This window comes from Gymnogyps californianus, chromosome 14, assembly GCF_018139145.2.
Source record: "Gymnogyps californianus isolate 813 chromosome 14, ASM1813914v2, whole genome shotgun sequence".
NCBI classification, from domain to species: Eukaryota; Metazoa; Chordata; class Aves; order Accipitriformes; family Cathartidae; genus Gymnogyps; species Gymnogyps californianus.
Genome location: NC_059484.1, coordinates 3,928,129 through 3,944,868, shown reverse-complemented (window position 1 = coordinate 3,944,868; position 16,740 = coordinate 3,928,129). Strand labels below are relative to the sequence as shown.

General features: G+C 36.7%; 1 protein-coding gene across 1 annotated transcript in view; it reads left to right on the top strand.

Moving 5' to 3' along the window:
- The window catches only part of DOCK2 (dedicator of cytokinesis 2), a 202,482-nt gene extending 186,951 nt beyond the window's left edge, over window positions 1-15,531 (top strand). Inside the window, exons 45-52 of the mRNA XM_050905599.1 lie at window positions 248-424; window positions 1,773-1,856; window positions 6,119-6,256; window positions 8,514-8,641; window positions 10,369-10,549; window positions 12,045-12,165; window positions 13,220-13,362; window positions 14,740-15,531. Of these exons, the coding sequence (XP_050761556.1) occupies window positions 248-424; window positions 1,773-1,856; window positions 6,119-6,256; window positions 8,514-8,641; window positions 10,369-10,549; window positions 12,045-12,165; window positions 13,220-13,362; window positions 14,740-14,814 (1,047 nt within the window). The 3' untranslated portion in view covers window positions 14,815-15,531. The remainder of the gene's footprint in view (window positions 1-247; window positions 425-1,772; window positions 1,857-6,118; window positions 6,257-8,513; window positions 8,642-10,368; window positions 10,550-12,044; window positions 12,166-13,219; window positions 13,363-14,739) is intronic.
- The last annotated feature ends 1,209 nt before the right edge of the window (window positions 15,532-16,740 follow it).

Here is a 16,740-nt window from a genome sequence, read left to right as displayed (position 1 = left end):
AGGCTATTGTTATTTACTTATTTTTACACATACAAAACTGTTATTACTTATGTTTTATCTTTCTACTGCTGGGATCAATATATCTTACATCTGATTTATAGTTTCAGGACCAAGTCCTAAGAGAATTGAACAAATCTGTGTTGGTTTGCTGAATTGTAAGAATGTTGTTTGTCACGTGAAGTTTTATAAAACCAAAAATACCTTTTTATCTCTTTATAAACCTTAGAAGTCTTTTGTTTCTTTATAGACTACAATTAGTCCTTTAGAGAATGCTATTGAGACTATGTCCATGACGAATGAAAAAATTTTGATGATGATTAACCAATACCAGAGTGATGAGAACCTTCCTATTAATCCACTTTCTATGCTTCTGAATGGAATTGTTGATCCAGCTGTTATGGGTGGCTTTGCTAAATACGAGAAGGTAAGAGCTTTTAAGTCAATGCAAAGAACATATTCAGATATATTATTTCATAACCCTCCTACATCCTTTGTTCAAAGTGGCAGTGGAATGTGGGCTGGGAATATGAAAGCCATAACTCCACCGATTAAGAGATCCTCATATCCTGGTCACATCTGTCTTTGAAAGCAGAAACTAGCAAACTAGAGTAACTGAAGCGCAATATTCATTGCAGTTATGAGGGTTTTCGTATACGTGTGAGACGAGGTACCCCTTTTGTAATGAAATAGGCTCTCACACATCAAAAGACTTGGTCTGGAGTAAATGAATCCAGTATATCCTACAGTAGATCTGGCGTATTTAGATGTGGGTTATCAATTAAACCGTCATCAGGTTTTCTCAGTAACTGCAGCCGTTCTGCATAGCAGGTTTTGTTGTCAAAAAATCAGAATACAAGCTGTTCTGGCAATACTTGGAAAGTGGAATGTCTTGAGGAACTGAACTGTAGAAAATTTGTCCCTAAGGCCACCTTGTGAAGGCAGGGCAGGAGAGAAAGCAGGAATGTTAAAAACTCATATAAATTTAAATTCTAAATTATTAATTATTAATGTTTTGGATGAAAATTAATGTGGGGTTACCCCACAGCTGTAAAGCTCTATTATTTCTGCCTGCCATTTCCTGATGAAAATCATGTGCCATGCTCAGTAGGCTCAGCATGTCAGATAGACGCAGATAGTGCTGAAAAGATGCCATATATATGTATGTACGTATATATGTACACACATAAATTACATGCAATAAGCATGACATATTCTGGAGGAGTATGACTTATGCTGTGTTAGTCCTAAAGTATCATTTGTTTAGATATTTGGCAGTCATGGACAAATAGCTACATTCTTCTTTTGTACCTGAGGGATAAAATCTTTGGGCAGCAAAAGGCAGTGTGTATGCAATAGCTGGCTCTGCTTATCTATGAAAGAGTTCAGTTTCTTCATTGTATAACACTGGCTAATGTCAGTCAGTAGGGTACTTGAATAAAGTGATCATTTATCAACGTAAATCATGATACTCCAAATCTGTGCTTTTTAGTTTCAGTGCAAGCTTAATTAAAAACAACAATAATTGGGTTTCATAGTAAGGGCCTCAAACTCAGAAGCATTGGATAAAGACTGAATACCTTTTAACAAAAAAAGCACCTCAGTTCTCAACTGATATAATAAGGAATTATCACTAGCAGCATCTGGTTAAGGAGCATGTGTATGTGTCTCTTATTTGATGACCAATCTTATGGTCGCCAGCTGGAGTCAGTGGTGTAATCACTGATTTTTTTTACCTGTCGAAATGATGGACTAAATTATTTTTTTTGTCTAAGGCTTTCTTTACAGAAGAATATATCAGAGAGCATCCAGAGGATCAAGAAAAGCTGAATAGACTCAAAGATCTAATTGCTTGGCAGGTAACGTCTTACTGACAGCAGTCATCTGAAGCTTCATCAGCTATTCCTTTTTTCTGTTCCTTTCTAGCAGGAGAACATAGCATTTAGATGATTGTATCATTTTTACCAGGGTTTTTTTTGTGGGTTTTGGGGGGGGTTTTAACTGTTTCACCAAAGCAAGGAGGGGTAGAAGAATGAGAATATTCTTGTTACAAACTTCCTGCCTAGTTCTGTGGTGAATTCATAGTATTTTTTTGAAAAGGCACTCATAGTAAAATACTCTCTCTTAGACTAAACCTTCTGTTTCAGAGTATGTATAGTTGTAAAAGGACTATATTTATTATCCTATTTAGATATTAATAGTTTCCCTTAAGTAGGAAAAAGGACTTCAAGCCCTTCAATTTTAATGTGCCTAACAGGAAGCATGTATTCCATTACTAACCCACTAAGATCACTGACGAAACAGCATAGCAATAATTCCTTACCCTCTGATGTGGCATGTGATTGATAAAACATTCTTGGGGATCTAAGCAATCCTGTCTTTCAGGTTTTTTAAAATCTGTGCCTAAACTGGAGAAATGGCTTAATTACAAAAATCACATCATATTTCCTGAGGAATGTCATCATTATAGTGTCCATTAAGAGTTAGATGAAATGCTACCAGAATCAGGGGAGTTACCCACATATCTCCTTATGTCCTAGGGAAAGCAGTAGGCCAGAAAAGTACTTTGTAGAAGACATCATTTGGAATGGTTTATCAAAAGCCACATATAGTGAGGTACATTTATGGTTAAAAGGGCCAGGATTTCAGACTCGGGTTGTATTCCTGGAGACAAAACTGAGAGCATGACAGAAGTCATAAGGACTTCATGAATTGCTGGGAAAAGAAGCATTTGCGAATGTCAGAAATTCTCTTGGGAAATAACTCTTTCCTAGAGGTGGGTGTTCGTTGTTGTTGTTTGTTTATGGGGGTGTTTTTGCATTAGAAACCTTAATGGAATGCTAGTTGCTCACAGGAGTTATTTGCATGCTCAATGAGCCTTCAAGATTGCTGCTACATGTCTGTTGTGTGGCAAATAGCATGGAAGACCATTAGTAAATATTTTTAAGCTATATCTTCAGAGGAAAACTGAATATTCTGCCTATACTAGCAGCACACCGAGGTTATTTGGTTTTTTATTTTTAGTGTACATGTGATAAGCCAACCAACCTGCAGAACCCTTTTGTCCTCAGAGGAAAATGCACCTACGGGAGGTGGTAGCAGAAAAAACTCTATTTTTGCTGAGATTCAAAGGAAAATGGCTCTTTTCATTGACCTAAGCATTTGTTATGATAATGGAGGGAAGAAAAACATGACCTCAGAAATTATCAATTCTATTTGCATTATCTAGTTCAAATAGAAATTATTGCCATCAATATGTGGCAAAGTTAATGACTATGAGAGAAGAGACTTACATTTTTGCACATAGGTAGGTTTTTAGGATACCACTAACCACTAAGTCCTCTGAAATGTGGATGATTTAAGTGAGAAAGAACTGTTTGCTGTGTAAATGAATGGGCATAGTAATTGCTATATCAAAGCATAATATAGTGATCTCCCTTTCAAGAGGGATGTTATGAAATAGTGTGAGTTAATCTGGAATTTTACTATCAGAAGTGAATGGCTCAAGATATTTCTTGTCATATTCCATGTCTCATTCTTTGTACTAACTCACTAAAAAATTCTTCCTCATTGATTTAATCTTTGCTGTCGTTGTGAGAGGGCTACAGTATCCTGGGCTGCATCAAAAGAAGCATGGCCAGCAGGTTGAGGGAGGTGATTCTGCCCCTCTGCTCTGCTCTGGTGAGACCCCACCTGGAGTCCTGCATGCAGCTCTGGAGTCTCCAGCACAGGAAAGACATGGACCTGTTGGAGCGGGTCCAGAGGAGGGCCACAAAAATGATCAGAGGGACGGAACACCTCTCCTATGAAGAAAGGCTGAGGGAGTTGGGGTTGTTCAGCCTGGAGAAGAGAAGGCTCCGGGGAGACCTTATTGTGGCCTTTCAATACTTAAAAGAGGGCTTATAAGAAAGATGGGGCAGACTTTTTAGTAGGGCCTGTAGCGAGAGGCCAAGGGGTAATGGTTTTAAACTAAAAGAAGGTAGATTCAGACTAGATATAAAGAAGAAATTTTTTACAATGACAGTGGTGGAACAGGTTGCCCAGAGAGGTGGTAGATGCCCCATCCCTGGAAACATTCCAGGCCAGGTTGGACGGGGCTCTGAGCAACCCGATGTAGTTGAAGATGTCCCAGCTCATGGCAGGGGAGTTGGACTAGATGACCTTTAATGGTCCCTTCCAACCCAAACTGTTCGATGATTCTATGATTCTATCTCTGTTTCGTAGATGAGAAACAGTAAGAATTAACCATTTATTCCTCTCTCAGCCTTGAAATGAATCTTCCAAATAGTTTTAATGGAATTTTTTTGTACTATTTTCTTAGTGTTTTTGAAGTTTCTTCCTGTTTCATTTTGATTCATGTCAGTTTAGTTATTAGTTTGAGTCACCAACCTTTACAGCTTTCTCCTGTATTGTTGCCCACCACAGGCTCTGTATATGGTTGCTTTCTGACCATCAGAAGTACTCAGTGCATGCAGTGGTATAAATTGACTGTAATACCATCTGGCATTAGAAAATAAAGTGGTAATTTATATCTATCCTTGTAAATCCCTCTAAAGAAGATAAACAGATCTGTTTGTAATAGATGGGCTTTAATACCATGTTTTTAAAAGTTATATTGAAATTGAACTTCCATAAAATATGATCAGGTCAATGGAGGCACAGATGTATACAATATTAATAATATTTATAGGGTCAGAATACAAAAAGGAAGCATGGAATCTAAGTGGATTTTACAAAAAATCCCCAAACATTAATGCAAAATAGCTAAAAGTCAATGGTAAAGCAGTTAGAAAAGGCTACTGGCAGAAGGGTAGCTAAAAGTATGTTGCACAAATCTCATAAATCACCATCTTCAAAGATGGAAGAGTAATGAAATGTCTTTATATTTTAAAGAGAAGCACTACAAAGTTTCTCTTTGTGAATACGTTTATTATTAATTAAACAGCACATCAAAGTGTGCTGTCCTTTATCTTTGAAGATAAGAGTTGTTTTGTTTGCTTTTAACTGGATATTATTACACTAATATAACAGCAAAGATGATAATAGCAATATAATAGCAATGGAAAGCCTTATAGGGAAGAGAAGTTAGAAAGGTAGTATTACTATCATATATGCTTCATTATAATTTTTTTATTATTATTTGGTAGGCAAGCCATTCCTTCTGACAAAGGAGAAGGATTTTTTAAGAAATTCAAGTGGAGGGAGGTACTTAATGAACTGATAGACCTTTTCCGAACCTTTTTATCAGGTGTTCTCCTTTAAGGGAGTAGGTATCTACACTTCCCCCCTCCTAGGTTTTAAAAACTATTGTTATGTACCTTCTTTCAACTCTAGTAGGAAGAATCGGAGATCTTAACCCCTTTGGTTACTTGTCACTGACCCCACCCTAAAGGATGAGCAGCAAAAAAGAAAAGCACAAGGGTAAAATTGAGCAAAGTCAGCCTGTTTAGTACAAGCTGCCTCTGTTCATGGCTTGAGTTGTTCGTTTTTGTATTGAATCATTATCTTACTGAATTTTTCTTAAGATGTGGGCAGTACAGAGGAAGTCTACAGAGTAAAATCGAGGAGAAAGGAAGAGGTCACCTTCAGCAACCAGGCATTAACATATTAAATTGCTGCAGCAATTGTCAAAGTGATCACATGATTAAGCCCCCAGTAGATGGATTTAAACCTTTCCCAGTCACTTCATCCTCCATTTGAAAGAGAAGAGTTTGAAACCACCTGCCTGGAATCCACTTAGATATTTTTTCATCCCTACCTTCCTTCTTGTAAACTATGGCAGGCACCTTCAGAAGCAGGTGGACTAGTAGTCTAAGAATTTTTTAAACTCGCATGGTGTGTTTAATCTCATAAGGGATTAACATTAAAATACATAGAAGAGAGAAAACAGTCACTATGAGCCAGCCAACATTCTTCAAAAATTTACTGAGCAAGCTCATTTTTCAAGAGCCTTTTCCATCTAGTACTTGCTGTTAAAAGCTGAAATCAACTGACAAATCTATCTGCCAATCACAGTAAGAGTTTTGGAGTTGTCTTAGCACGTACATTAAATGGAGTTAGAGGGGTGGTCAGACCCAGTTTAATATTCTCACTTTTTTTCTTCTTTTTTTCCCTCTTCAAGATACCTTTCCTTGGGGCTGGAATTAAAATTCATGAAAGAAGAGTTTCTGATAATCTTCGTCCTTTCCATGACCGTATGGAGGAATGTTTCAAGCATTTAAAAGTTAAAGTGGAAAAACAATATGGAGCCAGAGAATTGGTATTGCTCTCCTTTTAACCTCTCCTGCACTTTCTCTTTTCTTAATACACATCTTGTTCTCCTAAACAAAACCACATACTAAACTTTTGTTGCTTGTGGATTTTCTTGTGATTTGAAGGTAGTAAGACCTGAGCCTTATAGTCAAAGAGTTGATTCAATTCTCTGACGTATCAAATATTCCTCATTCTGGAAGATTTGGAATATTTTATTATGTCTATTAAAACTGCCATTCTTTTCCGCCTTATTAAGGAAGTAAAAGCAAATTCTCATGTGTCTCCTCTTTGTAATTTTTCTTAGGGGTTTAGGGCTTTGATCTGCAATTGATGTCTCCCTGTGCTAGCCACTTCCAGCTGTGTTGTGAAGGAAAACCTATCATGTGTATAATACTATAAATATTAGTTGAGACCAAACTGAAATATATGGGAATTGAAGGGTAACTTCTAAACACAAACTCTCCAGACAATTCTTGAATAAAATAGTCTATCTGAGCTTGTGCAGACTAGCAAGAATGTTGTCTGGTTTTTGTGATTAAACACCAGTTGCTTTGGAAATTATTTTATGTTGCTGCTCTCAGCGTTGATGATTTTATAAGAGGATCTATTTCTTCTGTTATAGGGGAAAAAGTAGCAAGTTTCTAACCTAAATTTTGGATATTGTGCTGTGTTACGCACGTATATGATGAAAATTCTATATGTTTATCTCAGTATGTTTTTCTCATTTTCAGTCCCATGCCACCATCCTTGCAATAATAAAGAGGCTGTAATCCACAATTAGCAATCTTGCCTAATGCTTGAACCCTTCAGCACTCTTACAGATCAGCACTTCAAAAAAGTAACCTGTTTAAAATTTTGCAAGAGCAGAGAATGTACTTTGTGAATGGCACTACTGCCATTTTACCATGTCTGACTCTCTCTGGTGGCTGGCCTGAGCTTTTTTAATAAAAGAAAAGAAAAAAAAACATTATGCAGCTATTGTGTCTTTATCACAAGATTCTCGCCATTCAAAGGATGAGCAGCATGTAAACTCATTGCGTGTAAACTCTGCAAAAAACTTGAAAATAATTCTTGAAACTACAAATGTTTCCAAGTCTTCTGCTAGACATCAGAGGCTTAGTGAGAAATGACATCAGAAGCAAAGTATTTGGGAATTTGGCATATGAAATTACACACAAATTTTTAATATTTTCTGGATAATCGGAACAAAACCCTGTGCTTTAATATGAAATGTTTTTTAAAAGTTGTTCATGTCCTGTTTATAGGATAGAAATTGAAGTAGGCTGGAAAAGTAGTTTATGGTATGCACTCACTGGGAAATGCTCAAAAACCTGCCTCATGTCACAACACTGTGAGGAGCTAACTAGGGGGAGGCATGCTTATCCCAGGAAATACTTGAACAGAAAAAGAGAGAAGAGCTAACTGCGCTCTACAATTTTAGATCCCAGAAGTCACCCCTGAAGAAAGAAAACAGTTCTAGAATTAGCCAAGAAATGTGATCTTTGTCCCTACCTTATTAACAAGAGTAACAGGAAAGCATTTGGAAATAAATCAGATTGTTTCAGTTAACTTTGTACCAGGCTGAAAAGCCTAAATAACCATCAACGTTAAGCTGAATATTTCCATTACGATAGCTACATCTTCTTCAAGAGGATTTGGAGTGAAGTCTCCTTTTTCTCCTGCCGCTGCAGAACATATTAATTTCAAGCTTTGCAGAGAGAGATGGTGCAGCATATATGGCTTTGTGCAATATGGATACACGATGACCTGGAGAATCCTCCTGTTCTTCCTGTCTCGCTATTAGGAAAATATTAGTTTTGTCCAACATTTGCAAACCTATAATTAAAAAAGGCTATATTAACATACAGAGATGGCAGAACCTGTTGTATTGAAGATGGAGCATGATTAGTGTCTTGGAGCAAGGACTAACTAAATACCCAAGCAAGTACTTTAATGGCCTGCCCCAGGTCTGTACAAAGTAAGATCAGCAGACACTGTTTCTCTTAATTTCTTTTTGAAAATTACAGTTAATTATGTCAATTGTAGTTTATTTAGCTACTCACTGTACCATTGAGTTTGAGAGGTCTTAGAGTAAGAGTGTATCCAGACAGAAGAAACAATCACAGTAATTAATGGTAGCAAATAACTTCTTTCATGCCAAATGTTAAAATATCTGTGCTATCTTCAAGACCTACTGAAAAGGGATGAAATGAGGTTCGCACAAAGTTGTTTGACAGAATGTATTTCTCTTTTCCGTCCTGTAGCCAGATTTTGATGACAAGAGAGTAGGACGGCCAAGATCAATGCTGAGATCCTATCGTCAGTTATCAGTTATTTCACTGACTTCCATGAATTCAGACTGCAGTACTCCAAACAAAATTGCTTCAGAAAGGTTGGTTATGAATACAATACAAATTTTCTTTCAGTCCTGGTTTTTAACCAGTTTTATGGGATGAAACTAAAAGATTAAGAAAAAAAGGCATTCAAGGATAAAGAGCACTAGCAGTCTTTTCAGACTATGCCAAAATTATTTTTAACTGTAGCTATCACTTCCCCAGGCTTGAAGCTACAATATTTCAACCTTAATAGACAAAATATACTCATCTCTCACTGAAAAAAGTGGCATTTCATTTTCAGGAAACAAGTAATTTAAAATTTAAATGATATTTCAAAAAAATACAAAGATCTGGGTTTTTTGCAAGTTTCTCTTTATACAGCTTTTAACTTAATTAACATCTTTTTGCTTGTAAAAATTGGAGAGGAAGAGGACAACCTTTACAAACTTACAAGTAAGGAGGTGGAACATTTTAGTAAAGCCTTAGTAATGTAAAATGCTTTGCCTTATATGCTTTCTTAACAGCAGCACGGGGAAACATAAAGACTTTGAAGTTTGAGAGAACAGTTATAGGTATATTGATTAGCTTTTTCATCCACAAATTGTTTTGATCACTTTATAAATTATCCATTGGGTGCACAGAACTTCTTCCCAAACAAGGTACATATAAAATTGATCTCGCTGAGCAGTGTTTGAGTGTGATTTTTTTTTTTAAACATCTGATCTCCCTTTTTGAGTAGTTCACTTTTAAAAACTAAAAAGTCCAAAGGTGTATGACCCTAACTTGGAAGTGTTTCTTAAGATACCCCTCTATTCTTGCATGTTTGACTGCCAGTTCATTGTTTAACACTACTTACTTAAATTTTTTGAGTTGTCTAACAAAGATGTGTAGTATCACACGTTATGAGATGCCCCAGGCTGCTCTTCCTGCCCTTCAGCTTCCACTCAAGAAGGATGTAGCAAACACACACGATTTGTGTCATATCTGCCAGCCCCATGTCTCTAATAAAGCAGGTCACCTCCTATGGAACCAGACAACTATACTTAAGCAGCTGAATCATGCACCTATTTTTAATTCTTATGATGCTAATTTGTTTCTAGGAAGCACGGGTCAACAAATTCACCATACTACTTGATTTAACAATTTTTATGTTGTAAAATAAGTTCAGCCCCATGTTCAATAGGCTAATTAAATCAGCAAAGAAGGGAGTAAAGCAGCACCAATTTCCTATTTGTTTTTTTTAAATGAAAAATAGCCCAATTTTTAAACTATAAAAATTAGAGGAAGAGAGGAGGGAGATTTTTTTTTTAATCACTGAATATGTGTGTTATTGTCCAATATAGTGAAATAAATAGGAGGATGCATTTAAAACATGGCAATAAATAGTAATACTGTGTTCCACTGTTCTCAACAACCAAAATAGCATGTCTTGCTCTCAGCACCATCATCACTGAGCATAAACTTGCCATATGAGCTCTAACTCTGTTTAGTTTAGGAGTTCTTAAGCTAATGCACAAATCTTTAAAAAGGGATTTGCACTCAATATTTTATGTTCTTTGCAACATTTTAAGATGACATCATACCTCCTGAAGGCATCTTATTTGTATCTATAGTTGTCAGCTGACGCACACAATATACTTTTTGCCAACAGTTTGCAAGGCTGCATAGAAAGTCAAAGGAAAGGATGACCTGCATTTATATTTCATGGGGAAATGACATCAGAATACCAGTGGCTTTTAAAATACCACTCAGCAACTTGTACTTTTTTCTTTTTCTCCTGCAGCTTTGATCTGGACGTAGTGCTACCAAAGCCAGTAAAAGCAGAATCAGAGGAGACTGCTCTGCAAATTAATCCTCACCCTGAAGTAAAGATGAGAAGGTCCAAAAAAAGAACAAAAAGAAGCAGTGTGGTGTTTGCTGATGAGAAGACGGCACCTGATATTTCTATCTCTGACATGAAATGTGTATGTTACTGATTTAGAGTAGTATTTTATAATCCATAAAAAAGAGGACATTACTCCTTTGCTTAGGAAAAGAAAAATACATCATATAGAACTCTAGCTGACATAAAGGGAAATAGGCAGGATGCAGAGACAATCTGCCCTGCCATGAATGAAACCTGCAAGATGCTGAGGAGGAAACAAATCAATGGAAACATCAGAACATCTCTACTTGCTTATGATGACAGATAATATAGCCCTAAAGTTGCAATTTCTGAAGCTTGGTTAGCTAAGATGGAGTACTGTATTGGGAGGGTTAAGCTAGCTTTCCTGTGGAGAGGCAATTGACTGTGCTGACATTTCATGGCAGCTCCTTGCAGTCGGGGCTATTTCAAAAGTGATGAGCCCTGTACGTTTTGTACCTTGTTATGGAACATGCAGCTGTTAGGAAATTGCAAGATTGCAAACAGTGTTCCTTAAATGGTGCCAGACTGAAGTTTGGAAGCACTGGCATCTCTCGCTCCATATATCATCTGAGTGCTTTTATTGCATTGCTAGATCATTAGAATGACTTATATAACTTACATTGTGCTTGCCTTTTTTTTTTTTTTTTTTGGTAGTTTAATTCTCAGGAGACTTTTCTTCTTTTAGTATAAAAAGAAATAATTAAAAGATGTTCTCTTGATACACAAGCCCTATCAGTTAAAATATCAGGCAATAACAGATTGTTGAATTACATGGAGAGAGCATAAGTCATTTGATCAAAAAATTTTGGAGGAATCATCAAAGGCAAAGTGAATTCAGTAGAAAGCTAAGATTCTTTTGGGAAACAAGGAGAAACTTATGGAGGATTATGATTGTCTTACACTACATGTCCTCATACAAAAAAAAGGTATAAAGCACAGTCATACTCTGAGAAGCGTTAATATACAAAAATAAGGAACACCTTTGTCTTTTGATTAAATTAGATAACACATACACCTAACTGTGGGAACCTCACTACATATTGAGTTACAGGATTTTCTTTTGCTTCAGAAAAATAGTGACAAGTCTTGCAGCAGCCGAGCTGGCTATGTTAATGCAATAGGGAAAAATGTTTTCCAAACTTCATTTTACTTTGCAGATCACAGTCAGAGCTGGCTGATGGTATTATTCCAAAGATATGGTAGACATACCATCCTACAGTTCCAGATTACAGAATCTCTTCTAGCTAGCTTTTTTGGAGTAATGCTTTTTTCTATGTAGAATGAGAAGTATTTATCTAAATATAAATGATCTAAAAAAGCATTACATGTTTTTAGCTAGTGTATAATATTATATGTGGACCTAATTCTAGTGCTTCTAGTTACTTTTATTGTTTCCTCAGCAAACAATCCCATAAAGAACTCAGGTTAGGCACGATAGTTTGTTTATTAATTATTTTCTTTTATGCTTTTCACAAAATATTATTTTGCTTAGATCTTTGTTGCTTATGTCTCAGTTCATCATTAATGGCTTTTTTTTTTAATTTATTAAACAGCTGTCAAGGAAACATGAGTTCATGAGTGACACCAACCTCTCAGAACATGTAGTGGCACCTCAGAAAACATCTGTCCTCAAGCAGATGAGTTCTGTCAGTCGTTCTATGCCAACTATCCCAGGTAAGCTGCTTACAGTAAGATAAGCACTTCTTTATTGCTGTGTTAAGAAAACATAGCAATAAAGGGTTTGCTTCAAGCAGAGCAGGTAGCGCTCTCTATGTGGCTCTGTGCCTCTGAGACAGAGATTACAATTTAAGTGTGTATTGTGCATGTGAGGCTGGATGGCTACTACTGCTTGATAACACTGTGCTGCCGAGTGCTAACATGCAAATTCTAAAAGCATTACTTCTGGAGCTCCGAATTTTGCTTCCTTGTATAGTGTGGGCATTCCCCCTGCCTTGAAAGAGGCAAGGTTTATTCATCTTCCTTGCTTTGTGGGGTCTCACTTGCAGAAGCAAGGGCTTCTGCAGTCTGCCCTCACAGCTGAGGTAGTGTTTGAAACAGGAAGAAATGCTCTGCACTTTGCTTTGGCAGATGAATATCCCCAAAGGTTGCCCCATGGTAGGGTTTCCACTTCTGCTTTTGACGTTAGAGAGGAATCTCATGAGCTCCCTCTGAGCAAGACGAAGGAGAAAAAAGATAACATAACTGCCCACTTGAAAGACTGACAGTTGCATGATAGAGAAGGGGAAAGTGTAACTGAAGGTGGAACTTGTTTCTAGGCCAGGGTATATAGAGAAAATGTGCCCTATATCAATACCCTTTACCCCCTACTTCTTCCATAGCATGTCCCATTTCTTAGCCTGCACTTCATCTGTCCCTCTCATTGTCCCTATCTTTCCAGATGCCTTTAACAGACATTTAGCACAACACAACAGACTGTCATGGCCCACTTCTTTTTCATGTATTTATCTATTTATCTATTTTTTCTTCTTCGACCAGATCGGTTCATTTCTTTCACTGTTCAGTTTCAATGCAATGAAGTTTAGTGCTTCCCCATTAACAAATGGGGAAATTTTTACTTATTTTTGTATTCTAAGGATATAGTTAGATTAAAAATGTCTCATTTCTTTCTAGTAATTGCAGTAGTTCATTATTTTGAATTCTGCTTTATCTTACACTCTGACTCTCCTTTTTTGGTTTTGTTTTGTGCAACCAATGTTTCTGTTCTAAGGATTAACTCTGTCCATCAGCCCTGTGGCACCTGATGAAACAATTGCATCACACAGGTTGAGTCAACCAGTGTTTCCTTCCACCTCAGATGGTGACAAGAAAACCTTCAAAAAAAAGAAAGTGAACCAGTTATTTAAAACAATGGTAAGTTCTGTGTGTTTATGGGGGGAAAAAAGAAAGTGTTACCTCTTTAAAAATTCTATGCTCTGAAAATTAAGTCATTTTAAAATACCGTAAGATCATAAGTCAAACTCTTACTTCCCCCCCCCCCCCCGCCTTACTTCTCTCATCAGAGAGAGGAGTGGAAGCTCTGTGCGGAAGCAAAAATTTGCGTGTGGCTGTGCTTTCTGGAGTACGGATGTACATCTGTGTGTGTGTTTAAAAGGCAGGCTCAGATGTGCAGTTCTGCCTCTGTACCACAAGAGGTCTCATGTGACCTACTGATTTTCTCTGATTTGCTTTATATAACATTTATTAGCAAAAGAGGAAAGCAATTATTTCTTGTTCGATTTAATTACATAGGGCAGTTAGCACTAGCATCAGAGTAAGGTAAGCATAGCATATATGGCAAAACATGCACAGTGTGATTCAATGTCTGATGTCAGAGATGCTTTGAAAGTAGAAATTGGCATACACTGGAGTCATTAATGTTGCTTAAAACAGGTTGCCTTCCTTTAAAGTAGGAAACCTTTCACTGATTTCTGTGGAAATTTCACAGAATTAAAACTATTGAATTTAATGTAGTGTTCGAAAGCAAAAAGTGTATATTCAATGGTGATATTACGATTCAAAAGTTTTAAAGTTTTCGTATTTTTTCAGGTAGTGGGAGGGTGACATTTAATGCAGGTGCTGGTAGCTACTGATATGCATAAGCATTCTGAGACACTTGTAATGTTTTACATGTCAAATCTTTGCTGATCTTTCAAAGCGAAGGTTGGGTTTTGTTTTGTTTTTTACTTTTTTCTGGTGAACAGGTTTCATTTTCATCCATTAGTTTCTGCAGTCTTTTAAAAAATAGAGATAGTGCCTTCAGGGACCATAGAGCAACATTTAGGAAAATCTGCATTTAGGTGTGTTCATAATCATTTTTTTCTGGTAGGAACAAGAATAACCTATCAATTTGAAGTCTGTGGGATTTCACTTATATTCAATTTATCACAACAGACCCAGGAGTAACAGCTTTTCAGCATGATCTCATCCACTCACATTTAAACCTAAATAGCATATAAAAAAAGGAGGACAAAATGTCCTATTCTACAAGTCTGAAAAAGGACTGAATAACGCTAAAAATCCATTTGTATAATGCTTCCACAGCATGATTGGAATCATGTGGACAGGTTTAAATACAGGTTTATGGTTTTGCAGGGTAGGGAAATTAATTCAAAATATCCAGGAATTGGTCAGTGTCTCTTTTTCTCTAGCCACAGCTTAAGGCCACAAGCTAGTAATGAATATACATATAACTGAATCCAATACAGTAGTCATCTTAACATACGGCACTCTGTTCCTCTTTTTTTGCAGCGCATTTCCAAAGTTCTAGAAGATGGAAAGCAGTCTGTGGAGCACCATTCCAAATCTTCATCTACAGATCTGTAATTCGTTCTGTTACAAGACCACCTCTCAACCAAAAATAATTATATATACATACATATCCTATTTTAGACCACTGTCTACTCTAAAGAACGGCACTGATAACATAGATGGCTAATAGAGAATATGAACAACAATATTCATGGGCTCTGATAAGTTACTTGTGATATAGATATAGGAATAACATTTGAAGAAAATACTACAGGATGTGCCCACCAGGATATGGAACAGAAGTTTATTGAGCCTCTGGTTATACAGGTCAACGGGCATTGTGTGTTCCCTGGTGACAAAACTTGTTCCTGGGAGGAAAGATGTATTAAAAGGCCATCTGCAATGCTTACTATATAATGTAAGTCGGATCCTGTTCTTTTCAAAGAGCATAGAAGTTACCATTTTGTGTAGCTTGTATAGACACCCTCCAGCTATCTTTAAACTATGCTGGCAGTTTAGTCAAGGCAGCGGATGGCTCAGCACAAAATAGCCACTGACAATTTACTCTGTGGCTGTAGTTGGATTTACAGTCCTCAGATCCCTCTGCTGCTCCCACCACACTGCTCTGTATCCTCAGTCTTTCTCAGGGTAATGTCCCTGACTGTGACACCGTATGTCTGAATTATTTTCAGAACAGCGGCTATTATGTTGAAAACGTGCAAAAGTTTGTTTACACATGTACAAATTGATATTACATCCAGCAGTATGATAAACAAAAGTTGCATTTTCTCCTGTTCATCAATAAAATGTTAAAAATTTATTTGCCTTGAACCTTTCTCCCTGAAATCCCTAGATATTATCCTATATAAAGTAATAGTTTCTTACTGACAGCAAATGGAATTCTACAAGTCCAAGTCTTCTGCTTTCAAAATTGATTTTCTGTGTCTCTCCAACTCGTGAGGTAGAGTTGGAAGATAATGCCTTATTGGCATGAAGCTAGACAGCACTGCAGGTCAGCATCTTGGGGTTTTTTTTAATAACCTGTCAGTTCTTTCTAAAGGCAAGTATGTTATCCAAATATAAAGGTTTCTAAAAGGTGAATAATTTATTTCCTTCACTCATCCTTTTATGTTTCAGACACCTACATAGGTTTATATTCATTAAATAAAATACGACCATGTATAGTGTTGTGGATGGGAGAGACTGGCCTTGTTGCCATTTATATGGACATGGGAAAGACAAAGAGGTTAAAATTACTCCTTGCTGAGTGGTTGAATCAATGGAAAGACATCTTCAGTTTGTTCTAAGCCTAACGATTTCTATAAACACTTTTACGTTCAGCATGAATAATTTATTTAATGAATTTAGACTCTTTGCAAGTTGTCAGTGTGAAGCTGTTTTCTACAGAAATAATTAGCGATTGTTTTCTGTGAGAAGTTTGAAATATTTGCCATTGGAACTAATACTGCACCAAGAAATACTTTTCACTAGAATAACCATAGACAGCAAAACAAAATGGGTCCAGTTTTAACACTAACTACAGTGTTTGGCATGGATACTGATAGACTTTTTGTTTCATTTGCTTTTCACAGCAACTTGATACTGCTTCTGAGGAAGCACAGAGGAAGAACAAGGCTTTTCTAGAAAAAAACCTCAGTTTAATAGAGTAGGTTATCTGTGAGTGGGAGAAAGTGAAAGGTTGAGGGGTGCATGTTTAACATCTTGCTAACGTGGGGGAAGAAAAGAGAGGGTACCCAGCTTGTCCTTCAATATTATTTGCAGATACATTGAAGAAATACTAATATCACATTTTAAAAGAAAAGGTTTGGTTCTACTGGGAACAAGTAAGAAAAGGATGATTTAGCAACTGTTTATTCTTTGTAAAGATACCTCTTAAAGGTTATCTTTTGCTTATTGTATCTTGCAGCTATGTTTTCATGTGAAAGTGGAATAAAAGAGTTTTAGCTCAAGCTGTTACTAGAAATTATAACTAGAGTACTA